This window comes from Pinus tabuliformis, chromosome Q (genome assembly GCF_031772625.1).
Source record: "Pinus tabuliformis cultivar Carrire ecotype Pingquan chromosome Q, CPIR1, whole genome shotgun sequence".
Classification (NCBI taxonomy): Eukaryota; Viridiplantae; Streptophyta; class Pinopsida; order Pinales; family Pinaceae; genus Pinus; species Pinus tabuliformis.
This window is the reverse complement of record NC_142296.1, coordinates 143,499,019-143,526,074: the sequence shown is the minus strand read 5'-3', so window position 1 is coordinate 143,526,074 and position 27,056 is coordinate 143,499,019. Positions and strand designations below refer to the sequence as shown.

The 27,056-nt window shown below is 39.2% G+C and overlaps 1 protein-coding gene across 1 annotated transcript in view; it reads left to right on the top strand.

Moving 5' to 3' along the window:
- Positions 1-27,056, top strand: part of NEDD1 (Transducin/WD40 repeat-like superfamily protein) — a 280,247-nt gene that overhangs the window by 57,376 nt on the left and 195,815 nt on the right. The window contains exons 3-4 of the mRNA XM_089384111.1: positions 19,507-19,767; positions 20,013-20,117. Of these exons, the coding sequence (XP_089240237.1) occupies positions 19,507-19,767; positions 20,013-20,117 (366 nt within the window). The remainder of the gene's footprint in view (positions 1-19,506; positions 19,768-20,012; positions 20,118-27,056) is intronic.

Genomic DNA, 27,056 nt, shown 5'->3' with positions numbered 1-27,056 from the left:
AGAATGATTCATTTAAGGTCATAAATAATGTAATGAATAAACCCTCAATAGTGGACATCCTCATCAATAACATAGAAGAATGTGCAATGAAAAGTGTTCTAAGGTGGATGCCATCCTCCTCCTAAAGCATGTACCAAGTCAACTCATCGAAGATAGGACGTGTGAATGCTCCAAGAGGTAGGTCCATAAATAAAGTTATGGAAGAGAAAAGATGGACATCATCCTCAAATCAGGCAAGTGAATCCATAAGAAAAGGCTTCAACATGTGGAACATCAATAATACTCAACCATCTCCATTAAAGGAAGGGACAACTTCTCCTTAATCCAATAATATGCCTCCACTTGTGTGCAAAAGACTTCTACATGATGCCATTTGTGAACCAACAATGTATGAGGAGATGTGCACAATGGAAGTTCCAAGGAAGAATAAGCCATAAATCATATGCCAAGTCACCAAGAGTCCAACTAATTCATGAAGAAGTAGGGCAGGCTCATCAAAATGTGCACAAAGTTTTGATAAGTGTACATGTGCCTCTAAATGTGACCCAAGAAGGGGAGTGCTTTACATAAAAACATGCTTCATAACACAAGTAACCATCCTATGTATGAATATAATCCATAAGAGCTAGGGTGGTGGAGAAAAGTGTTGAAGAATGTAACTATCGTCGATGTTCATAATTGTATATAAGTCATGTATTTGTCTAAAGAAAGAAAAATAATTTTTATTATTGAAGAAATTGACTTATTAAAGCATGGGTTTCATGCTTGGGTCAATTGTTTATAGGTCAAAGCTTCCATTACATGCTTCTAGGGTTGATGTCAAGTGTCCTTGACACCTTGTCCATGTCATAATGTAAAGAACCCTTCTTGGGATTAATTTGTCAAGAAATAAATTTATTTTATTATAAAATAGGTCTTCTAGGCCTCCTCCACCAAGTTGGCCTCAAGGAAGGACAAGTCGGCCTCAACAAGGGAAATCGACCTCACAAACTTACTATATATTGGAGCAACTCGACCTCATTTGAGTCACGCATTCAACAAGTTCAAATTGCAATAGCTGGAAGCAATAAAGGGTGCAAATTTCAAGGAAGAATAAGGAAAGGGCTAGTGAAGGAAGTCTTTATCTAACTAAGGAAGTCGAAATTCTCTCTCTCTTGTCTCACACGTGCGAAGGAATTGAAGCTGCACAAGGGCCAAAATTGTAGTCTTGACGCTGGGCCGAAATTCTGATGCAGTAGGGTCGAAATCTGTCCTTGATGCAGTCGATCTTTGAAGGTTGGAGGAATAGTTTAAAGGTTGACTTGGTGGAGGAGAAAGGCCTTTGGGTCTAGGGTCTCGGTCTATCTCATTTTGAATCTACTGAAGGAAGAGTTCTTTGACTGGGTTTTTACCTATATAGGGGCTTTAGCCCTGACTGAGTGCTTACATCTGGTGTCCATTTAACTTCATGTTTTGCTTTTGGTAATTGCTTGATGAAACAAATATAAAGGAAGAACATAAAGAAGTTAATAAGAACACTATGATTTCACAAGTAATTATCAACATAAGGAGATCTTTTTTCCTTTCCGATTTTCTAACAAAAAGGAGCTCTAACGATGCTCAAAACCATTCGTTCAAGTAATAAACCATATGTAGAAAAGGTGTATGCTAAATGATCTATGCCATGATGAAGCCACCCAAATGAATATGCAAATACAATATGTACCTAGCCCCAAAGTTCGAGGATGTTTCACCAAGGGATCAATGTATCTTCATATCCAATCATCTAGAAAAAGAAGGAGACATAGAACGTCACATGACCAAGTATGATGCTATCTCTCTATGACAGGGAACTATACCATGCAAAACACCATCACGATACCTAACACATTATCCATGTCATCAACAAATTAAGCAACCAAGTGAAGATCAACAAGTGAAGTCCATTCGAATCTCCATTGACTTGTAGGAGCTGTCTTTGTGATGAGAATCACAAGGGTAGTGAAAAAATTCACTAGTGTAGACCTCATGCAAAATGAAGTGTAACAAGGGCAAGGATCGTTCTTATTATTCTTGGAGGGATAAGACTGGTCATTCATTGGCTCCATCTCATGTACAAGTTACGACATCATCCCAACTAGTGCAAGAATAAGGGATTTATCATTTAATGGTATTGTAGGAGAGTTTTGTGGTCAATTGTGGTGATGCTCTATCCTCTCCTTCATGGCTTTTGTAGCCGTATGTTGAAACCTTCCCCTTTTCCATTGACGTTGCCTTGACTGAGCAAAATGGGTGAGAGACTTGGCAGGGGGCTCCATTCTTATGGTGCATGTTTTCCCATCCTAGTACTCCAAGAGTTGGCACAATTGTGCACATGTAGTTCAACTTTCAAGCAACACAGTGATTTGTAGTGAAATATTAGCAGAAGTAAAATATATTGTTGACCCATAAAAAAGCCTTATTTGCTTGGGCTTTAAACAAAATTCCATTCCATTTATTTCTAGATTAAACATATTGTTGACCCATAAAAGAGCCTTATTTGCTTGGGCTTTAAACAAAATTCCATTCCATTTATTTCTAGATTAAAAACAAAAATTCAATTGCAATGAGTTGTGCGACAACATGAAACTCAAGAGTTTAGGGTAATGTGTTGATATTTCTGGGGGACAAGCTAGAACAATTTTCTTCAACATATAACTACTTCTAATGATTTAATTAGCATTAATTCCACAGCATCATCAAGCAACTATACAGAAGAAAATTTAACCCAATAACATGAAAGAGCAGTAGAAAGTAACCATGAGACAATGAGACAAAGGACACAAATTAGGCCTGAGGCTTGGGCAAAACCCAAAAATCTTTCCTTATGAGAGAGAAAGTTTAGAGTTCATCAATACATCATAAATAGCAACGTCAAGATAATAGCCAAACCAATAACCAAGAACAAGATGAAGTGCCAAGCCCTCCTTTTGATTTTTGGCCCCCTTGTTCTGCTTCTAAATCGTTGGATCAGAGATAGTCAAGACACAAGTCGATGTGCAAATGAGAAGAGATCTCCTTTATATAGTCTTAAAAGGGGGTCTAATGGGTGCCTCTTAGGGGCCCAACCAACTTGAAGAATAAGAGGCTGACTTAAGTAATTTGGAGGCATAAATTCAAATTCAAATTTCCCTTTTTATTTTCATGATGAAAATACCAACCATGGCTACCATATTTCCAACACTCCCTCTTAGCCAGGAAGGTACATTTCATTCTCTCTCAAGATCAATCTCCTTGACCAATCCATAGGTCTCTCGGTCCACAACCTAAAGGAGAGATCATTAGTCTCATCAAAAGGAAAGATACATAACATCCAACACATACCAAAACCCACAACCCTATGGCATCTAGGTTAGTGCCCTACTGACCAGTAGGATCAATTAATGGGGCCAAACCAAGCATATGCACAGGGTACATCTCCCCGAGCAGAAACAAGGTCTCTCTGTCCACTACCTAGGGGGGGATCCTTATCTCAATCCTTGATTATATAGTCTCACGGTCCACAACCTAAGGGAGAGAACTTGAGATCAATCTCCTCGACCAATCCATAGGTCTCACAACAATTGCTTAAGGGAGAGATGACAAAATCAATGTCCCCGACCAAACTGGGCACACAATCATCATGACCTAAGGGATCATTCTATGCCTCAAAGCTAATCTCCTCGACCAGACTCATGGTCTCACGGTCAATTGACCTCAGGGAGTGACAATATCCTTGACCAATCCATTGGTCTCATAGCCGCAACCTAAGGAATATGATGCTATATAATTAGTGCTCCCTCTCCAAGAGGAATTCTTATCCATTCCAGGCTTCTTACAGAAGCAAACATCAACAAACTGCTGAATAGCAAAAAAGTAGCCATGGTGGATTTCAACACTTGATCGAACATTCTAGTAGACAACACCATCCAACTATTCATTCAACTTCAGCTGGGGCTTCTCACAAAAGCAAACATTAGCAACCATGGTCGAATCCAACAAACAACAAGTGGCTTCTTACAGATGCAATCATTAGAATATGCAACAGAAACATCCGTGTCATTCATACCAGCACAACACCCATAAGTGTTCTTTCTTTCTTTAATACATCCAGTCCAATTAGAGAGCAATTCCATGCATCAGGTGGTTCAACGATCTAATCAGAGAATCAACCAAGTCAACAACAAAGTCTCGTAGCTTCCTCAAATTTTTCATCAAGTGTCCATGAACTCATATTCCATCATGCCACAACCTTAGCAAGAATTTCACCAGGCTCGTGCCACACTTTCAATCTTACAATTCTTCAATCGACTCCCTCTTACACTGAAGAGGTCCTCAGCCCTTATCATAGCAAAAAAGTCACAGACTCATCTTTAGCAGATTTGGATCAACATCACTCTAACCATCTTCATATTGGAAGTCACACCTGACTTCTTTACATCATGGATCAAAACATGCTTCAATCAGGCTGATCTTGTCTACTCCCTGTTGTGAAGAAAACCAGTGCATAAGAATGTAATTGTATGTGTAGAATGTAAGAGTAATAGGTAAATTGTATTATTGATAAAATTTGAATAGTGGTTATAATTCTTCGTGGCGGTGTGCCTATATAGGCATTGACTGGTCACGAAGATAGAAGGTCACATCTTTTGACCAATGTCCCTTCATAATTAATGGGACATTAATTAATTTAAATAATAATTATTATTAATATTTGTTATTTAATGTTTATTTATTAATTGATGTTTATGAATATTTTATTCATAACATTGCCACCCCCTTTAGAGATGCTTTGTCCTCAAAGCATAACCAGAAGGGTTTCCTCTAGTTGAACATTGTTTCTATGGGATGGCATCCTTTCATTGACTGGTGCAATCTTCTTGAGTAATTGTATCTTCCTTGGAGCCAGGAGTGTTAACACCATTTAATTTATAATGTTTTCCTTGCCAGTTAAACTCCATGAATTGTTCTTCGAGGTTTGTAATATAGCTCCCTAGTTGTATTAACCATTATGCACCTAGAACTACATCCATTTCTTTGAGTGGTAGGGCAAATAGATGTATTTGTAGCTCCAACTCTTGTATTTGGATTGTAACTTTATGAAATTCTCCTATTTCCTTGAATTTTTTCCCAGTAGCGACAGACATGGTCACTTCCTTGATTGGGCATATACAAAGATCAAGTTGTTTAGCAAGATCGATGTTTATACAATTGTGAGTACTACCATAATCTATAAGTATATTGACATTTCTGCCTTTTATGAGTCCCTTGAGATTTAGGGTTTTAGGACATAGTCTCCTCCTCATGTTTGTTGATGGTGTAGTAAGCTTAATGTTCCTTCTTGGAGATTGGCTCTTCTTTCGAAGATGTGGTGGAACGTATTTTGCAGTTGCTTGTTGTTCTTGATCTCTGGAAGAGTTACTATTTTCATCAAGGTTTTTCCAGTCACATGAGATTGCAGCTAATGACAGTTCCTCAGAATCTGAATCTTCACTGTGTGTGACAACAATTCCTTCATCACGTTCTTGTACTTCAATTTGCTTCCCAGGTACTTTTTTATAGTAGCGCAGGGATGCGCCTTCACATTTATATCCCGACGTCCAATTTTCTCCACATTTGCGACAATTATTATTATTATTTTTTAATCTGGCTAATTACTTAAAGCGTCTGATTCCTTTTCGACTTCATAAGTATATAATTTCTTGTTAAGGCATCTGTGTCCTGATGTCCATTTGTCTCCACAATACCTACATTTGTTAGTTTTTTTTCCCGAGTGTTGTTGTTGGTCTTCATCTTCCTTGAATGATGACATTTTGAGCTTATGTTTTCTCTCAATAATTATTGCTGCATGTCTAGCTTCTTCAATGGTTTTGGGTTTATATAGTTTTAATTCTTCTCGAATATACTCTTTAAGGCCACATCTATACATTTTTAGCAGCTCTTCGTCGGAAAACCCTCTTTGTCTTATAGCTAATACTTCCCATTCGTGGGTGTATTCACTTACAGTTCCTTTTTGTTTGAGGTGAACGAATATTTCGTAAACATCGTCTTCTTCTTCGTCATGGAACCTTTTGAGCAGGGCTTCCACAATTTTTTTCCAATTAAATGCATGAGCTTCACATATGTTGGACCACCACAAGAACCAATCATACGCTTCAGCTTCTAGGTTGTTGGATGCGGTCATGACCTTCTCTTGTTCACCTATTGGCGGGTTTGCTCCGAAGATGGCGTCCATTTTATTTACCCACACAATGGCACCCTTATGGTCCTTACCATCGTACTTAGGTAATTCCCTTTTAATTATGTGGAAGTTTCTTTCGGGAAATTTTGTATAGTACTGACTTCCTTGGAACTGTATATGCAGTATTTGTGGGACTTCGTGCATTGACGGGAACTCATGACTTGGAAAAACTTCACCTTCTGGCGTCTTGGGGCTTTGTGGTGACTCTTGTGTGCTTAAGGGATTAAAGGGTGGATTGAATCCTCCCATAAACAGGGTCATCATGCTTTGTATTTTTTTGATATCAATTGCCATTTGGTCTTGAGTGCTAATTATCCTCTCTTGGTCTTTTCCTAGTTCATCTTGTTTCCTTTCGACGTTGTCAAGGTGTTGGCGCATTCTGTCGATTTCTTCCACGATTCTCCTTGAATTCGTATCATCATTGCTACTTCCCATTTTGTTCCTCTTTTTCTTTGTGGACCCAATTTTTGTTTTGTTTTGTTTAATTCAATAATATATTAATATATATAATAATAATAATAATAATAATAATTAAATTATATATTGATTTATTATTATTATGTACTATATAGTAATATGAATTATAATATATAATGTAACATGTAGTGCTACATATTAAAATTGAACGGAGCCGTCATTTGACCCAGTCTGCGTGCATCCAATTCCGACTTGGTTGAAACGCTGAAATTATATGCCCAAGTCAATGCATGAAGTTTTTAATATAGGTCCTCTATGCCATCTTCACTTCAAACACTGGCTGTAACTCAGTGGTCGGATGCTCCACACGTACTTTCCTGCAATGTTGGTCTATGCAGATCGACACACGATTGCTTCTTAGCTCCATGCTTGACACGCAGGTTCTTAGGCAACACGATTATTCTACACTTCCAACGCTGCTTTACATAGATTCTGCACATGAACACAAGGCATACGCACCTGAACAACAAAATCACTCGCCGAGAACAACAAATTTGTCGGGAACAACACGAGTCTTCTCACCAATTCAATCAACAAGCTATTTAGTCCATTGGCTCTGATACCACTATTGTGAAGAAAACCAATGCATAAGAAGGTAATTGTATGTGTAGAATGTAAGAGTAATAGGTATATTGTATTTGAATGGTGGTTACAATTCTTCGTGGCAGTGTGCCTATATAGGCTTTGACTAGCCATGAAGATAGAAGCTCACATCTTTTGACCAATGTCCCTTCATAATTAATGGGACATTAATTAATTATTATTATTAATATTTGTTATTTAATGTTTATATATTAATTGATGTTGATGAATATTTTATTCATAGCACTCCCTCTAAGTACAAAGTTCATCCAATCATGAGTCTTCTTGTCACATTGTTCTTCCATCCATTCCCAACAATTGCCATAGCCTGACAACCTTCATTATGTATCTGTAATCATCGCTAGGAGGCCATGGAAGACGAAATACAACCAAACAAGATAAATAAAGACAAGAGACTCGTAATGAAACAAGAAAGTACCTATCTCTTGAGAATGTGTCAACTCCCTCTTGATCTCAGCCTTTGCAAATCCAGTGAACCTTGTCCACAACATCAAGGAGTTAACTTCGTCCACATCATCAAGGAGTTAACCTCGTTCACATCATCAAGGAATCCACATCATCAAGGAGTCTATATCATCACCAACATTAAAAAGTGACTCGGTCCACATCATCACCAAGGAGTTCACATCATCGTGTCCATGTCATCATCAAAGAGTCGACATCATCAATAACGACTAAAATTAAAAGAAATACAAGATACTTATCTTTTGAGAACATGTCAACTCCCTCTTAATCTTTCGCCTTCTTGCATCCAACATGCAAATCAACCTCATCATCAAGATATCAAATTTTCTAGGAGCCAGGGTTTCTTCTTTCAAGCAGATGCAATCAATTCATAAGCCCATGGCTTTCTCAACCCTTTTCATCTAGATAGGGTTAACAACTGTTTGGCTAGGGTTTGCAATTTGTATAGCTAGGGTTTTGACTTGGAACCCTTATAATTCTTCAAGTTCAATCTAGGGTGTACAAATCCTAGATGAGTAACACTTATCTTCATCATTCTCATTTTCGATATCAACATCCTTGCATTCTTTTTCAACTTCATTTATTTTCAACATCGACAATCCTAGGGTTTCACAAACCCTAGAGTTTTTGGAACGAACAAAGTTCGTTCTTCTAGTTAAATAATCCAAAAGACTTGGAATATGTAGATCTCCATTGAGATACAAGAATATATAAAAATGTATGAATAAGAATGATGTTACAATTGAGAATGAGGGCCCTGTATATATAGGCAGGTAAGCACCCTTTCACGAGCGGTCATGTCTCCTTAGACATGCCTCTTTGTTTAACTAACTAATAATTAATTAATCATTATTACAATTATATATATATATATATATTTTATTCGTAACATTGCCTTCCTTCTCAAAAAAGCTTTGTCCTCAAAGCTTGTTGATGCAAAAGGCTTGATCTCTTTTTCGGTTTCGAATGTCTTCTCGTCTCGGAACTGTCATCTTCGTCGATACAAGTTGATATGATCTTCTAAGTGACAAACAAAACTGTCGCACTGAGAAGGGATCAGACCATCATAGATTAATCTTCTGTGGAATATTCTGATCACTGGAATTTTGTAACGAATTGTCATCATAGGACTAGATTGAGGTTACATCAATATTCTTTGGAACATTAGTTTGTTGTTTCTGTTCTGAATGGTCCTGATATGTAGCTTGCTAAGCACCCTTTCACGAGCGGTCGTGTCTCCTTAGACATGCCTCTTTATTTAAGTAATTAATAATTTACTAATCATTATTACAATTATATATATATATATTATTTGTAACAGCTTTCTTGATCAAACCCTTACTAGAGTTTTGCAAACCCAAAACATTCCAAGTGTCTGGTTAGACATTTAGCCTTTCAAACCCTAGATATTGCAATTTCATTAAGTCTCAAATCCTTAGCAATATTCTGATCAGACTTAAGGCTTAGAAGGGAAGGATGCTTTGCAAATGGAGTAATCTTGACATCCTTGAATTTATTTCCATTGTCTAAAGCTACATGCTTCAGGTCACAATGTATCAACTGCATTGCCTTTTGTAATAAATTTCATTATTCAGGTCAAGACTTATTTTCAGATATTTATGCCAGAAGTTTAGGAAATCATCAATAGAGAAATTGGACTTCAGGAAACAAGTAACATATACAGATTTAGCAGACCCTTTTGCTCCGTACTTGAAATTCCAAAGCAGTGTCCTGACACTATTTTGCAGACTTGCAACTTGAGATACTGAGCCACCCATCATTGTTGACTGCTCAAGGGAGATTATTAGTGAAACTTCAATAATCATTACATTAGTCCTGATCATATACTTGAAGAGTTGTAGAGGAGTATGGCTTTCAAAAATATATAATTGTCTTGGATCCTAGGACATATAAGTGTCGGCTTCTAGGTTGGCCTTATTCAGTGTGATGTCGTACTTTATGTATAGAATAGAGTGCCCTTCAAGGAATCTCAGTACCATAGATCTAAATCTTTTATGGATTTGTGTCACAGAGATGAGTTCGGACTAGTGGGCATGCAGAGATGGACTAGGAATTCTTGGCCTTTGGATGTCACCATATACTTTATTACTTATGCACAGGAAATATTTTGTTCAATAGTGATCCCAAATAGACCTGAAGCTTGTAACTTATCTCAAATATAGATACAACAATACCACTGTAGATTGGGTGCCATAAGTTGTACTTCACAGTGTTACTGGATATTCGAACAACTTCAGCCTTCATCGAGATTGATTACTCCTTGACTTCAGAAGGTTAGATACTGGAATATAGGGAGGAGGAGGCTCAAACTTCTTACCACATTTGCACAACAATAGTATCACAGCGAGATGTCAGTACTTACCTTCGAATGAATATTATCATATATAATGGATTTCATTCACAACTTTTGCACAAACCACAGAAATACAACCATACCACTGAACAATTACAAACTTTTGGATTACCACAGGGACTCAGATTTATAGAAAACTTGTCATCGTTCCACTGTGATGGCACACTCAGAGTTCTTCTCGAACTATTCCACAGTGCTTTGCTTTATCACAACCATTGAGAGAATTCAAATTTCATGCTCAGAACCTTGGGATCTCTTCACAAACCTTTGAATTTATGCTGAGAACTTGGATCAAATGCTAGAGTGAGAGGAGTGACTTGTTAAAATTGGCAACTAGGGCCAAACTCCATATGGGTCATCTTATTTATGGCAGCTGATATTTTTCTTGGATCCCTCTCATCGAGAGGTGTAGGATTGATCTAAAGATCATCCGATCCCTCTGACCGAGAGGTGTATTCATGGAGTTATGAATTTAATTGAGTTATAAGACAATTCGTCAAGGTCGGCCAGCAACCAAATAACCCACACATGTGCTCCACGATTTAGTATAAAAAGAGGTGACTTGATGATCATTTCTACACACACTGCTCTCTTGATTTCTCTCCACTCGCTTTGGGTTTTAGTGGAAGAGAGATCTAGGAGGAGGATGCCCTAGCCTATACGTTGGCCTCTACGCAGCCTAGAAGGAGACCTATAGCCATATATGCTGGTCCCTACTAAGATGCAGTCAAGGAGGATAACAGCATGCCCTAGCCGCAGCATAAGGAGGCTGAAACAGCGTGGAATAGGAGGATTGTTTTGGGGTCCGAGTTGCCCTAATGGAGGCCGAGTATGTGGTGTGCTAGGCCAAGCCCTTAAGGGCTAAACGCTGTTGGTTTAGGGCCTGTTTCAGGGTGAAGGAGGGCCGAGTTCCCTTGCTGGAAGAGCCGCAGTCATAGGATTAAATCACTGATTTGAGGGCACTTTGGAAGGGTGCAGATCCATGGAAGGGTAGCCGCAACCCTACACAGTCTTGCTGTAGGGTGCCGCTATAATTACAGGCAGGCCGAAGTTGTTAAAGAGGGCTAGACTGCCCAGAACCACAGCAAGAAGGGTCAGCCTCCTAACAAAGGGCAACCACACTCCTTAACAGCAGATCTGGGCAGAATTGAAGGCAGGATATGGGACTGTAATGATGCCCTAACCAGGCCTATGTGGCAGCATAGGAGTGGACCTCGAACAGTGAGCCAGTACATACATGTATGGTATGTTGGCAGCTAGATAAATGGGACAGCTAGGCATGGTGCTTGGTGCAACAAACAGTGGGACAACAAGCAATCAGAGGAGCAGCAATGGATGGCTGACATGGCAGCAAAGGCACAATTGGAACAGCTGCAATTGTGGCAGCAAGGCTACAATTGGGACAGCAGCTAAGACATGGCAGCAAAGGCACAATTGGGACAGCAACTATGACATGGCAGCAAAGGCACAATTGGAACAGCAACTATGACATGGCAGCAAAGGCACAATTGGAACAGCTACAATGACATGTGGCAGCAAGGCTACAATGGGACAGCAGCGAAAGCATGATGCTGCAAACTCATTAGGACAGCAGCAAGGTACAGCATGCCACTTGGGACAGCAGCAAGCATGGTGTTGTAAGCACATGAGACATGCCGTATGACAACATGGTTCAGCATACCACATGGGACAGCAGTGTGGCAACATGGTGCAGTGGTGGCACATGGGTGCAGCATGGTGCAGCACGGTGAGGTGTAGCATGATGATGAAAAGCAACACAATGATAGGTGCTGCATGGTGATGGAGTCCCCTGGGAAAATCAGTTGAAGCAAATTGCCTTCAACTGAGTTCAGCTACCTCTTGTATCATCTTCTTAGAGATGATCTATGCTCTTATTTAGATAAAGTCAAAGTGTTGACTTCTGTTGTATATGTACTATCTCTCTCTCTCTCGCTCTCTCTCTGCTGAACTATTGAAGAACATATAAGAAGAATTGATCAAGGGTTTCTCCACATTGGGGTTTCTCCCTGGCTAGCGCCACATCTTGTGTCCTTTTGTCTTGGATTTTTTTCTGCGATCTATGTTTATGTTCTATCTAGAATTTACTTTAATGCTGATGTGATTGCTAATCAGGAAAAGATATTGAGCTAACTGTGAAAATTGAAATAAATTGCTCTAAGCATAGAGCATACCTAAAATTAACACTTTTTGATTTCGATCTAGACTTGTTTGACCTCATTAAACACCTTTGCTTCATTTCGGACAATACTTTATCCACAGAAATATACTAGATAAGATTTGTCCATTATACCATGGAGACGAGGCTCAGAGATGGCAAACTTGGATCGGATTATGAGGCTGGAATGACTAACAGTACTAAAGTTCTCAGATGCTTGATTAGGCTTGGACTTCCTCAGGTCCGCAAATTTCCACAGTGCAATGTGCCTTAGACTACTTGCAATGTGCCTCAAAGAAGCTTGCTTACCATGCCACAGAGAAGCTTGCAGTGCCACAGAGAAGCACAAATTATAAATGCCACTAAGAGGTTATATGCAATTCAGACTTATCACAACTTCATAGAATAGATTCAGATGTTTACTCCTTCTTAGAGACAGGACACAGGGATCTCAACCCATTACTATAGAGAGAGCTTGGATTACTATGACGATGTCAAGTAAAACCTCTTTAAATCTTCAAGAACATTGCATTGCACAGGAGCCACTGGACTTAACACAGAGATACAACAACGATTCTCGGCCTTATTACCTTGCATCATTCCGCAGTGTAATGATTTGCATGGTTTTGCATATCCACAGTGCAACTTATATATATATATAGACATGACACAGGGATCTCAACCCATTACTATAGAGAGAACTTGGATTACTATGACGATGTCAAGTCAAACCTCTTTAAATCTTCAAGAACTTTGCATTGCACCAGAGCCACTGGACTTAACACAGTGATTCAACAACGATTCTCGGCCTTATTACCTCACATCAGTGTTACTTGGGAGCGGGAGCGGGAGCGGGGAGCGGGAGCGGGAGCGACCATTTTCAGAAGCTCCCGGTTTGGGAGCGAATCCCGGAGCGATTTTTTAAAAATATATATATTTTTTATATTTTTTAATTTTTGATACATATATGTCAACAAAAACATGTAGAATGATGAAATATACATAAAAAACATAAAAAAACATAAATTGATCATTGAACCATATCACATCAATCATCTAGAAATTATAATCGTCATCAACCTTAGTAAAATAATAAATTAAAATAACATTCAATTCAATAACATTTATCATCATTGATCACCAAAGTAACAAGTTGTACTTGTAAGCCAAGTTTAACCATTACAAGAAGTAATATCGAAGATATTTCTAAGTCCTAACTTCTAACTGTTAACATGATATGAAATGTTAAAAATTTATAAAATGAAACATGAATAATGAGATGAAATGAAACAACTTTAGTCTTTCACAAAGCATCATATTCATAATTCACAATCATTACCAATGAGTTATAATTGCCAAGGCCCAACTTCAAACTTCAAATTTTCATTGTCACAGTGATATAATGTTTACAAAAAATATCATAATGTCATAATGATATGAAAGAGTCAAGAGTCAAGAGTCAAGGACTCAAAACTCAACACTGAACAGTTATGAAAACTAAAGTGACAAGTCTAATAGAAACTAAAAAAGACAAGTAAACTGTAAATCTACAAGTGGCCCTTGCCACGAGAGTCTCCAGGAGTATAAGTAGCTCGTGGCGGTCTTCTAGGAGTCTCCCGCCCAGACCGACGACCAGAACTAGAGCCTCCACGCGAGGGTGTCGATGGAGGTGGCGACAGCAATGGAACAAGACTCGGGCCACGAGAACTGCTACTGGATGGTGGAGGTGGAGGTGGCATGGCTGCTGCAGCTGCTTCAGCTTCATCCCGTACAAGCTCATCTTCTAGTTCTTCCATATGTACAATGCCATCCTCCAAATTGTCGTCCTCAGGGTGATTGTCCCAAATTTTATATGTGGGATCTTCATTAGCCCGATCACAGTAATGGCTCAACAACCTCAAATTGTAGTGCACATAAACCAAGCTTTCTGCTCGGTTTTCGTTGAGCCTGTTTCTTTTCACATTATGTATATAACTGTAGGTGCTCCAACACCTCTCTGCAGAAGAAGAATTTACAACCTGTGCAAGAACTTTCAATGCCAATTTTCGCAAAAGTCCGTCGCCGCCATATGTTTCCCACCATGTGATAGAATCAAATTTATCTTTGTCGTCCATTGCATGGAAGTTACCATACAAACCACTGCCAGTGAAGTATCTGCCTATTTCAAGGCGCACAGCTGCACATTCCTCCCTGTCAGGCACCAACTTTTCTAATGCATCCAGATATCCTTTAGTTACCTCTCGATCTAAATGGGGTTTGGTCCTAACACCACCCCCTGCTGCAGGTTTGCCCAACCAAGAATCTGAGTAGTATTTTGGCGTAAGGATATACGCCAAGCAATGTAGTGGAAGGTTAAGCCTTTTCCACCGTTCACACACACAATCGTGAATCAGATTGTACAAGTCGGGATCTCTGTTATTAACAATGTCTTTTATTTCCCCCAACATGGTATCCATTTGCTCATACACCTCGCCAATCACTGGTTTGTCTGTATCTGCAAACCGAATCATGTTATAAATTGGCTTGGTGAAATCCAATACCTGTCTCACAGTTGTCCAAAACTGCCCATCAAGAGCGGCCTCCTCCACCGTTTCAAAACCTGCAATGTCAGCTACATTTGTAGCCCTTTCCTTTAACACCTGCCAATTTGGACTTGATACCATGCTAGCTAAACCCTCTCTTACCTTCAAAAGGCGCCTGAAGGTGAGGTAATAGCTACCAAATCTAGTCCTCGCAATCTTCAGCAACTCCAATCTCGAGTGACTGCGGAAAAGGCCATGGGTATTGCTATGATTTGTAATAAATTTTATCATTTTTTTTCCTCTCTTGTACAAATCACCAATCCATTGGTATTGTTCATTTTTGTTTTTGACAATATCATGCAACAGAAGGTTCAATGTGTGAACCAAACATCCAGACCAAAATATGTTCGGGTATCTATCCTCAATAATTGCTCCCACTGCCTTACAATTAGGAGCATTATCAGTGATGACTTGGATGACATTGTATGGGCCAATACGCTCAATTGTTTCAAGCAATGCTTCTGCAATGTTGATAGCGGTCTTGAACTTGTCTGAGTAATCATGTGCAGCTAGAAAAATGGGACCACTTCGGGACACAGCAAGAACACTTATCAATGGCTTGCCTTTTACATTTGTCCATCCATCAGATACAATGGACACCCCATTGTCAGTCCAAGAACTTGTCATTTTATTCAAAGAATGTGATATTTTTGCTTTTTCATGATCAAGGCCAACTGTTCTTGCCTTGTCATACCCAGGGCTCTTGTATCCTTTAGGGGCATCATTTATGGCAGAAACCATTTCGTGCCAATAAGGTGAGCGTAGAACATTGAATGGTATCCCATTTGCATAGAGGAACCTGTAAATTTTTGAATCCACATCATTCCTACACCCCTCATCAAGGAAATCTGATATGGTTCTACGGCGTAAAGATGATGACCCTGAGCCTCCATGTCCATATCCACTGCCTTGGGAGGATGCTGAAGGAGTTCTTTGTGAGCTTTCAAAGAAACCCCTTGATCTTTTTGCTTTGTATTGGGCGTCCTCCTCTTCCTTTATGTATTTGGCTCTATCTGCTGTTGACACCGCGTCGCAAGTTCTGATTCCTATTTGTTTCTCTCCATCCCATGCCCTTTTCCCGCAAAGGTGTCTTCTCAAACGGGTGTATGAGCCTGTGAAATCAGTGTTGCAATGGGGGCAATGAAATTTAGTGGTTCCACCCCCTCTCCCTGTTTCAGGCCTCTGAACATATTTCCACAATGGAGTTTGGTCTTGTTTAGTTTTTTGACCCTCATGTTCACCCTCCTCCACATCCTCCTCACTGGGGTTTTCACCTATTTGACTTCCTCCGGCTTCTTCATCCACCTCTTCAGTTTCAGGCCCCCTCCGTTTCCTACTCTCCACCACCATAATAACCAGAAAAGGGACCAGGAAGAGGAAAATGCCAATAAAAATCCCCAGGTCCATCGTGTTTGATGTTTGTAGGGTTTGAGTCTTGAATCTGCAAATTAATTTAGTTTATTGGGATTAATTCATTTAATTTATTAATTTAATTTAAATTAATGATCTTTAAACTCAAACAGGTAAATTAAACTAAACAAACTAACTACCTAACCAACTAAACTAACTAAATGATTAAGTTACTTACCTCTGCAAGCTTGCTCCTCGCTCCTTGGCACTTGCTCCTCGCTCCTCAGCTCTGGCTCCTTGCTCCTCAGCTCTTGCTCCTTGCTCCTTTGCTCTTCCTCAGCTCTCAAGCTCAAGCTCAATCTCATTGAAATGATTTTTTTTTGGCCCATTGGGCTTATAAACCAAAAAAAATTAGTTAATTTTTTTTGTTTTTTCGGGTCCGGCGGAATTTTTTTCCGCCGAACCGCTCCCGGAATTTTAAAATTCGCTCCCGGAGCGTTTTTTAATGCCCGGGAGCGATCAGGGAGCGATCGCTCCCCGATCGCTCCCGGGCATTAAAAAGCGCTCCGGGATCGCGGGAGCGATCGCTCCCTGAAGCGCTCCCTCATAGACCAGGGAGCGCAAATTTTTTTACGGGAGCGCGCTCCCGAAAATCGCTCCCGTCCGGGAGCGATTTGGGGAGTGCGCTCCCGACCGGAGCGCGCTTCGGGAGCGGGTTCGAAGGGGGGGGGGGCGCTCCCCCGCAACAGTGCCTCACATCATTCCACAGTGTAATGATTTGCATGGTTTTGCATATCCACAGTGCAACTATATATATATATATATATATATATATATATATATATATATAGACATTCTAGCCTTAGAACTTCATATATTCTCGCCTCAGAACTTCACAACTTTTCACAGAGAATGAGAGTCTTAGGTCTGGAAATTACCTTCATCTTCTACTTGGTCTTCCAGTTCTCCATAAGCGAGGGCAGAACAAGAGATATGTCTAATTGGTCTTCAACCTGGCTCTGATATGATGTTGATATTTCTAGGGCACAAGCTAGAACAATTTTCTTCAACAGATAAATTCTTCTAATGATTTAAGTAACATTAATTCCACATAGCATCATCAAGCAGTTATACAGAAGAAAATTTCAACCAATAACATGAAAGAGCAGTAGAAAGTAACCATGAGACAATGAGGAGACACAAAAATTAGGCCCGAGGCTAGGGCAAAACCCACAAGGGGAAAACCCAAAAATCTTTCCTGATGAGAGAGAGAGAGAGTTGAGAGTTCATCAATACATCAGAAATAGCAACATCAAGATAATAGCCAAATCAGTAACCAAGAACAAAATGAAGTGCCAAGCCTTCCTGATTTCGGCCCCTTTCTTCTGCTTCTAATTTCGCTGGATCAGAGATAGTCAAGACACAAGTCGATGTACAAATGAGAAGAGGAGGTCTCCTTTATATAGTCTTCAAAGGGGTCAAATGGGTGCCTCTTAGGGGCCCAACTGACTTGAATAATAGGAGGCCGACTTAAGTAATTTGGAGGCATAAATTCAAATTCGAATTTTCCTTTTTTTCATATTGAAAATTTCAAAATACTGACCATGGCTACCATATTTCCAACATTTTGTCCTTCAACATGGCAGGTTTCCATGAAAGGGGAGCATGGAGGAGCTGGCCACCTAATTTTGAGACCCACTTCTAGGCTAACTTGGTAATGTTAAAATCAAAATATATGTTCAAGGCTTTCAGGCTACTAACAGAAAGGGCATAGGGGTCAAGTGATTTCCAAGATGAACTGTTAAGCCAACCTAAAATGAAGGACCATTCAAAGGTGGCCTTTTTCAGCTTCACTAAAGTTTCCAGACACTACTAACTTTGAAGACACAAGTAGATTGTTTAGCTTGAGTCTATAAAGTTTTTTAATTTGTGTGTCTAGCACATGTTTATGTCACAATCACCTATGCCCATTTATCGAGTTTTCTAGTCCTTCCATCAGTTAAGGGGAGATTGAAACCCCAACTTCAACAAGGAGTATGGAATAAGGTCTTTTACCTGTTACAAAACTAGCTTGGCAAGGGTGGAGAGTTTGAAATGTTCCTTTAGCTTGGGCCCAAGGATAGTGATTGGTTTGAGAGTCAAATATGTCTCAACTAGTTCTAAATACCTCTTCAAAAGCATCTCAAGGTTGAAAACCATGGTGATTGGGTAATCTTGCCTTCGTGTGAGAGGATAGGCGAGTTGGAACACCAATTCCAGTGGTTTTAACAGACATGCCAAATTTATGTAGAGCTCAATAGCCTCTTGGAAAAACTTCAAGGGAAAATTTGATGAGCAAAACATTCACTCTTATGACCTTACTATGTTTTATTTCCATCTTCTAGTGATGCTTATATGACCTCCATTAGATATTATCATTTTTAACATTGAAACAACCATCTTCCTTCAGGCTACACGATTTTGACTTCACCAAATTAAACTCAATGTGGTTTCACATATCCTTTAAAGAGAGCAGAGTGGAGCAACACATATTAATTTTCCAGTCTTAATGGCCAAAAATGCATGGACATGTTAAAAACGTCATGTATGCCTTTTCTTCTCTCCTTCTTCCCAAGCATAATGAAACCAAAAAAAGTTGCGGTGGATGCATAAAAACTGTCTAAGTCAAATACTTTATAGTTGAGCCCACACAAATGCACACATAGCTGTGTTATAAATACTTGTAGACAATGCCAATTCTTCCCAGCAAAGTGGGCTCTTTGTGATGAGAAAAATGAGGTGCTCTACAGCCTGGGTGGGGGCAGATGTTTGCATGTGTTTCTTGTGTGCAACGCTCCTACTGTCATAAAAATGGTTGACTAACCAGACACACACACTCACACTGATCCATCTCAATCTTGATTCTTTGAAATGTACAGGTTTGCACATCAGAGTTTTTTGATTCCACTCGGCACTTAATAGGTCTGGGGTTAAGCTATTTAATTCTCAATGATGGCGTCATTGTTGGTTTTCATACTTGTCACATCCTTTTAGGACCATGTTACGATACTTCCATTCTTTCTCATGTTTTAATTAATCATAACAGTACATTATTTTCATGATTGTATAAATTATAACAGTACATTATTTCTCATGCTTGTTAATTATACCAGTATATTCTTTCTCACGATTGTATTAATTATAACAGTACTTTTAAATATAGAGGTTGCAGTATGCCATAAATACTTATTTGCTTTTACAGGAGTCAATACTAGCTATTTGCTTCAGTAGCAAAGGTTCAAGATACCTTTGCTCAGGTGGCACAGGGAAAGTTGTTAGGGTATGGGATCTGCAGCGGAGAAGATGCATTAAATGGTTAAAAGGGCACACAGATACAATTACAGGTGTTATGTATAATTGCAAAGATGAGCATCTGGCCTCTATCAGTCTCAAGGGGGATCTGATTCTTCATAATCTTGCTTCTGGAGCACGGGCTGCAGAGCTAAAAGATCCACATGAGCAGGTGCATTTTTCTTGTTTAAAATGAATCAGTAATAGTTAATGCTGCAGTTACATCATATTTTCTTTAAAATTTCCATTATTATTGTATGACACTTTTTTTGAGGCCTTGTCCTTTGTTTGTATTATGTTGTTTTCATCCCCCCTCTTCTTTTGTTTCAGTACAATGCATTTATAACCAATCAACATAATTTTCTCGTATGAAGCTATAATATTTTTGACATATGGTTTCTGGATTTCCTAGAATAGGTTCTTAGAGTGTTGGATTATTCTCGAACAAGCAGACATATTTTGGTCACAGCAGGAGATGATGGATCAATACACATGTGGGACACAACTGGTCGCTCTCCCAAGGTGATTTAATAGTTTATCTCCTACTCTTCAGATTTTTTTTCAGAGATTTCTACAGGTCGAATGCTCCAGACTAACAACAATCAGGGTTTTCTAGATAATAATAAATACATTGTGTTTTTCACCTTGAAATATTGGGTACAAACCCTATAACAAAAATTGCTAGTTGTGAATGCTTTCTTCCATGGTAAGGTCATGGAACTTTTCTCCATTGTTATTAACATCACTTGCAAAATGAGCTTTGGGCTATGGTGTCTTTAGAGCTTTGCTATATTGCACAGGGACCTGTTGTTGGAAATACTGAAAGAGGGGGGAGGGGGATCAGTCTTTAGCTAATTGACAATTTTCATCACTTTAAACAGTCAATGTCAAGCAACATATGAGACACAAGATTGAATATGTAAACTTTTGTAATCAATAAACTGTTCGAGAGGACCAACTCTTGTTACTCTTGTACGTAAGCACTAACCTACTGAATTACAACTTTGCAGGCACTGACCTGCTGAAAACACAAATCTTCAAGACTTCGTAGGCACCGACCTATAGGAGACACCAATCCCCTAGACTGAGCACCAACTCAGCAGAATTCGTTGGCACCAACCCATAGGAGACACCAATCTCCTAGCTGAGCACCAACTCAGCCTCAATTTGTTTCTTGGATCTGTGGTTAGCAACTTTTTGGTCCTTAAATCTTCAGTGAATCATCATCAACCATGCAATCCTCAGGTTTGCTCCTTTAAACCTAATCACAATGACTATCCTGCACTTGCCTTGTCTTCAACTGTCCTTAGATTATCTTCTGCAGCATGACCCCCTGGTATTGCTCACCTTGCTGTCACCATAGTATTCAAACCGGGTTTCAAACTGGAACCGGTAAAACTGGGATTGATCAGATCTCAATGAACTGGTCTTTAAAAAATACATGAAATAATCAAATTTTAATGAAAAAACTATTTTTAAGATTTCAAACCATGATTCCAAACCAATATAGACAATATATGCAAAGTTTGGTCATCTATATACCATGTAAAGGTGAATATGTCAAAATGGCACCAAGTGCAATACATATCAACAACAAAAGACATAAACAATGAGGCTCTAAATGGCCTCTAGAGTCCAAAAACAATGCTACAAGCAATGGGGCCTTTGGCCTACTGCAACTCTACATATCAGTGATCGACATGATCACTCCTCATCATGTTCAAACTCATCACTGCTAGTAGATTTTGGTTTGAGTGAAGGTTTCATCTCCTCAACCTTATAATGTGGTAGAAAAATAATGTGGTAGAAAAAGCTTCACATGCCTAACCAGTTATTTTCCTTTGAGTGAAAGCTACATTTTTGTTAAGGCCATGTAGAGGAGTTCAACAATCAATACCACCAACATCAGCAGAGTTAAAAAATCAATGCCACCAACATCAAGGTTCTTAAAGGGCTTCATTCTCTTGATCAAATGCCAATCTAATACCCTAACGCGTGATAGAATCAAATGGAAACATTGCAAAATCCCAAACCATGAAATCCTGAAAACCATTAAGTCTACTGAATTTTGAGTGAAATCTAAAATTCTAGTTTCTCCATATGACATTCAATGAGGTCAAAACCACACTCAAACATCCTGAGTCATTTCATGGAAATGTTAAAATTTTAAGTAAAATGATGATATCTTTCATTTTCATCCTTTTACTTTAAGAATTTAACAATACCATTGATTGCCAGCGTTGCTAGGATTGAGATGTGTGAGGAAAAGGAGAGGGGAGACATGCTTTTCTTGGACGGGCTGTTTTTGGAGGGAAACATGCCCAACTTTCCCTCAAAATGGCTTCAAAACTCACAAAACCACTTTTTGTTGGGTCCGCAATTGGCCTGGCAGTGAACCGACCGGTTTATGAGAAAACAGGCTGGTTCCGTCATAAACGACTGACTTATGCCCAATTTGACCAAAAAACCAGTGAGGAGGGAAGTCTAACCAGGTTTTTCTATTGGCCCGGTGGAGTTTGCTAATGAACCAGGCGGTTTGACTGGTTTCTGATTCAAACCAGCGGGTTTTGAATACTACCGCTATCACTGGCCTGCAATTGTCGCCTTTGGTTCTACCACTGCCACTGTACTTTTTGCCATTATAGCTTAGTATAGTTTTACTTGCAAACTATCCCTGTCTGTCCACAAGTAGGCATGTGGTCTAACTCCGTTAAACACCTGCTATCAAGTTCTTTGCTATAGGTCTTACCTCAGGCCTTCCCACTCCTTGATGTTAGTGGTTAGAGTAATCACAGTACCCTCTAGCAATGCAACTCCTTCACAAGCCCTTATCTCCTGCAAGTGTCCTCTATCACTATTGCGGGTAAAGACTCTACACTCCATAATACATTACGCTTGTTCCTTCAACAAACTTAACCTTTATCACAAGTTAGGAATGCACTCGGTCCTGCCCTACTGCTAAGGGTATCCTCCTTGGTTCTGCTGTACACAATCAATAAAACTCTTTCTTTACTAGTGAATGCACTCCCCGCGCTTGCAACTTCCACTGTTTGGGCTTCTCATTGCCCTAATCCTCCTCAATGTGCACTTTACTAAACACCCACGACTCTCCTCTTTTGCTGATGCGGTTTAGCCTATCTGTCTTGTTGCCACCTTGCGTACACACATAAGTTAATGTGGGAAAAATCCTCAACCCCACTAGGTGTGGCCTTGGTGGCAAAGCTAAGAGAAGGGGTTGTCAGCTATTTCCAACTCTCTCCGTCTAGGTTCTCTCCTAGCTAAAGCGAAGGGGGGTGGACCCTAAGGATGGATTCTAAAGGAAAGCATATTAAGGTAACAAGTTCTAGGAGATAGTTAATACATTAGAATATTCACCATTCAACTACTTGAAAGATAACATGAAAACAAATGAATGATAAACAAGTTCAAATAACCATGAGCACTTAAGTATTAACAATGTAGATAACACAAATGAATTCAACAAGATAAATCCTACAAGAAAATTATATGTGAGTAAACCAGTGCAAATATACTTGCAAGAAGTAATATGCTTAAAGTGAAATCATAACACTTGCATGTAAAATATGTCTTTAAAGATAATAATAAATTGCAAGAATGGAAAATTGCCAAACAAAAGGGTGAGAAAAACTCATCAACAAGCTGAATTTTCTGCAAAACAAATCCCCAAGGTTAGTTGAAAATGCACCCAAAAATGAGGTATCAATATCTACAAATAGTCTACAAAGCTAGACCAAGGAATAAGAGGAAGACTCCTCTCCTTCCCTAACCTACAACATTCTCTTATTAGCAAATAAAATCAATGTAAGCACAACATTTAAAAGAAATGATTGAAATGGAGTAGACTTGATGACAAGCCCAAGCCAAAGAAACCCTTGCAAACACAAATCGAATGATAAAACTTTGGGATATCACAATGTGGGTTCTTCCATGTTCATTCTCAAGAGTGGGTTGATTCCTCCAAGAATGTCCCCTCACGCTTGAGACTTGATCCAAATTTTTTCTACAAAACTTCAAATAGAATCATTAGATCCACATGGGTTAGAAAAATATAATGAGAAAGAAATCTTAGAGATTTATATGAAAATCTACTAAAACATTCCTTATCTAGAATAAATCTCTAAAACCAAATGCTAGTGCAAGATAGCTCTACACTAACAAATCTTTAGCAAGCATATGGAAATAATAAACACAACATTACCAATAGAAAATGAAGCTCATGATCAAGAATTATACCACATCAATAGAAGAATAACACCTCATAGTTGAACCCCAAAGTCTTTTATTGCATCAAATTGTAAGTGTACAAATCACGATAGTCTCCCCAAGCACAAGATCTCGTTTTTGTCCTGGGAGAATAGGAGCCAATGGCTCATTTAAATAGGAGAATGGGAGAAAATCCCAATGTAATCCCCAATCCCAAGTGGAGAAATGGAGAACACCTCAAGGAAATTTGTATTCGCTGATTGGAGCTCCAAATGCGAAGTGCAAAAGCCAAATCTGGGAGGTGGCAGCGTTATTCTTCTCATTCCTCATGTGCAAAATCTAGTTCCTTCTTGTTGCTGCCAAGGGTGGAGATTGGTGGGTGGAAAAGAGAGCAAACCCCATGAAAATCTCAGTCAATAATCCCTGTTGTGCCACCTCTCAAAATTGAGCCCGAATTTGCTGTTCGTATGGCTGCCAAGAGTGCTATATGTAGGTGCTAAACTGGCTGTGCGTAGAGCTAAGGGAATATGCAACGTACAAGTGTAATGTATTAGGCATGTTGTGGAGACATATCTCCACATTAATCTCCATCAAATATTTATCAATTATTCCATAGTTCGTTGAGCTCCCAAATGGATGTGCGCTCCCTTGATTCTGGCACACCAACAATTTCCCATGTGCTTTAATCTTGTGCCATGTGGATGCCCACTCAATCTCCAACTTGTCACCTTAACTTGGCTTGATGACTTGAGTGCTTTTCCATGTCATTTCCACCTCAATTGGCATGTGGGTATATTTATTTTTCTCCATTTATTTATTTTCTGGCTATTTTATTGCCACATTTTCCTTTAGACTTAAGAAAAGTGGGTTTTGAGTGTTTATAATTTATTTTTTACCCTTCAATGTGTGTCTTAGTAGAAAGTTGAGGTGTATAAGTCCAATTCTGACTACTCATACCCCCTACAACTTCTCTAGACATCACATTATTACAATGTACATATACAATTTATTAAAAAATCCGTTTTGCAGGAAATTTTAATAATTTAAAAAATGATACCTAGACCTAATCAAATTCCGCGAAAATTTATGAGTGACCTAACATGTTAATATACATTGACTTTAGACACTAGGACTCACTTAAGGCCTCGCTATCAAGCTGCACTCCAACTTTGGGGTCATAATTGGGAGAAAAAACTCAATTAATTATTAAGTGCCGAAAAACACAAATAATTAATCAAGTAAAAAAACTCCCTAGAGTGAACTCACTTGATAACAAAGTCCTAAGCTACCTAGGCCTATTACATGACTCTATTTCATCATGCTAGCATCACTTTACAATATCCTTGCGGCTTGCGGAATCTGAGTATAATGAAGAAGAAGAGAAAGAAGAAAGAGCTTAAAAGCTCTGATCATATCTGATCTATGTAGGTGCAAGAATCCTCTAACATATCCTTGGGCATGGAGTCTTCAAGTATACTTCAATGGTCAACTTGTCTAAAGATTAGACTTGCGGCCTAACTCATAGTCATGTAACAATTCAACAACATTTAATAGACTCAGCCTCCAAAGGTCTGTCACTAAACTAGGGTACCGACCAACCCTGTTTCAACAGATGTCATCTAAAAAATGCAAAGAAATCTCAACCGATGATGCGCCCTGATAATGGTTACCATCCAACCCCCTCAATGGACTCGACCTACTCCAAAAATGTAGAAAGAAATAATTTCAGTACCCTGTGAATAGACCCAGTGGTTTGCACAAAAACTAGTTTGCACCTATGTCCTACAAATAGGGCAACATTTCATAAAAATTCCGATCTTCTTCCACAACAAATAACCCAAAAATTCATGCTCTCTTCAAGGTACAACAAAACGAGATGTATCCACAGAGAATGCCACAAGAATAGACCTTAAATAGTTTGACCATCTCAGCCTTCTAAACCACAAAGATATCCCTCATTTGACCATAGGCCTAGCATGCCTTAATCACAAAGATATTCCACGTTTGATTGCAAAGATCTTGATCTCAGACTGCAGCGCTGATTGGTGGTTAAACTAGCTACATGTTTCTTGAGGGAAATTTATATGAGTTTACACGTTGTCTTGAGGGCTGATGCAGGAGCATCCGAGCACTCATAATTAAAGGAGGAATCCAAAGCGAAGAAGGAGGAGACGTAGACCATCAGAGCTAAACAGGGGACAAATTTTGTTTTAATAGAGCTAGTTTGATGGACTTAATTAAATGTAATTTGCCATATGTATTCATATAGCGAGCTTTAGGGCTTTTGTTAGAGGAAATCACGGAGAGATCTGATCGGATCCTTCTAGTGATCCGATCCAATATTTCTTATATATATGATAAACCTGTGTGTTCAATAAAAGAGAGAGAGAGACAACAGAGAAATAGATAACGATTTGTAAACAGAGTGTTCAAAATGTAGTCAAGAGGAGAACACGTTTTAAGGCTGAAATGCTTTAGATCTGTAATCATATCGTGTTAATATAAAAGTGTGCTTTGTGTTGATATTGTGTGTGCTTGTGTGTTATTGTATAGATAGTCTAAATGTCCAGTGTTGCAGGTTTTGATCGACCATCAATCACTGAAGGATCGATGGCAATCCAAAGATAAATGAGTTAACTGTGATATCGTGCATAAACATAGTATGGCAAAGAGATCGTGTTTTAATACAGAGATCTATTAATATCGCATCGACGAAACCATTGGAACGATATCGGAACGGGCCGAAGAGATGATGCGATAGTGGTTTTGCGATTGAACGAGGACCGTCGGATCAGAGTCAATATTGATGGTCACGATCTAATCGTTGATCGCTAATCGCAGAGGTCAAGCGAAGGACAGTGGATATGCCGATATGCGATTATGCGATATGCTGAAACTTCGATATAGCGATAGCCGATAATCGGAGATCGGAAAGGTCGGGGGAAAGGATTGGAGAGATTAAAGAGCGGACCCGACGGAGTTATAGTGGCGGGTGTATAATATTTGAGATCCGACCTTATGCTTTCGGCAGTGGGGTTTTCCGTGTAATCCTGTGTATTTCCGATAAAGTGTTGTGGTCCCGATTTATAAAGAAAAATCTACTGTCGTATGGTCTCGGTTTTTAAAGGCTAAGGCCACGAATAACGCTTCCGATAGGTTTGTGGGCCATAACCCACAGGCCTGAGGATCGAAATATTGATATGAAAGGGGAAATTGGTATACCCCAAAATCTCCTTT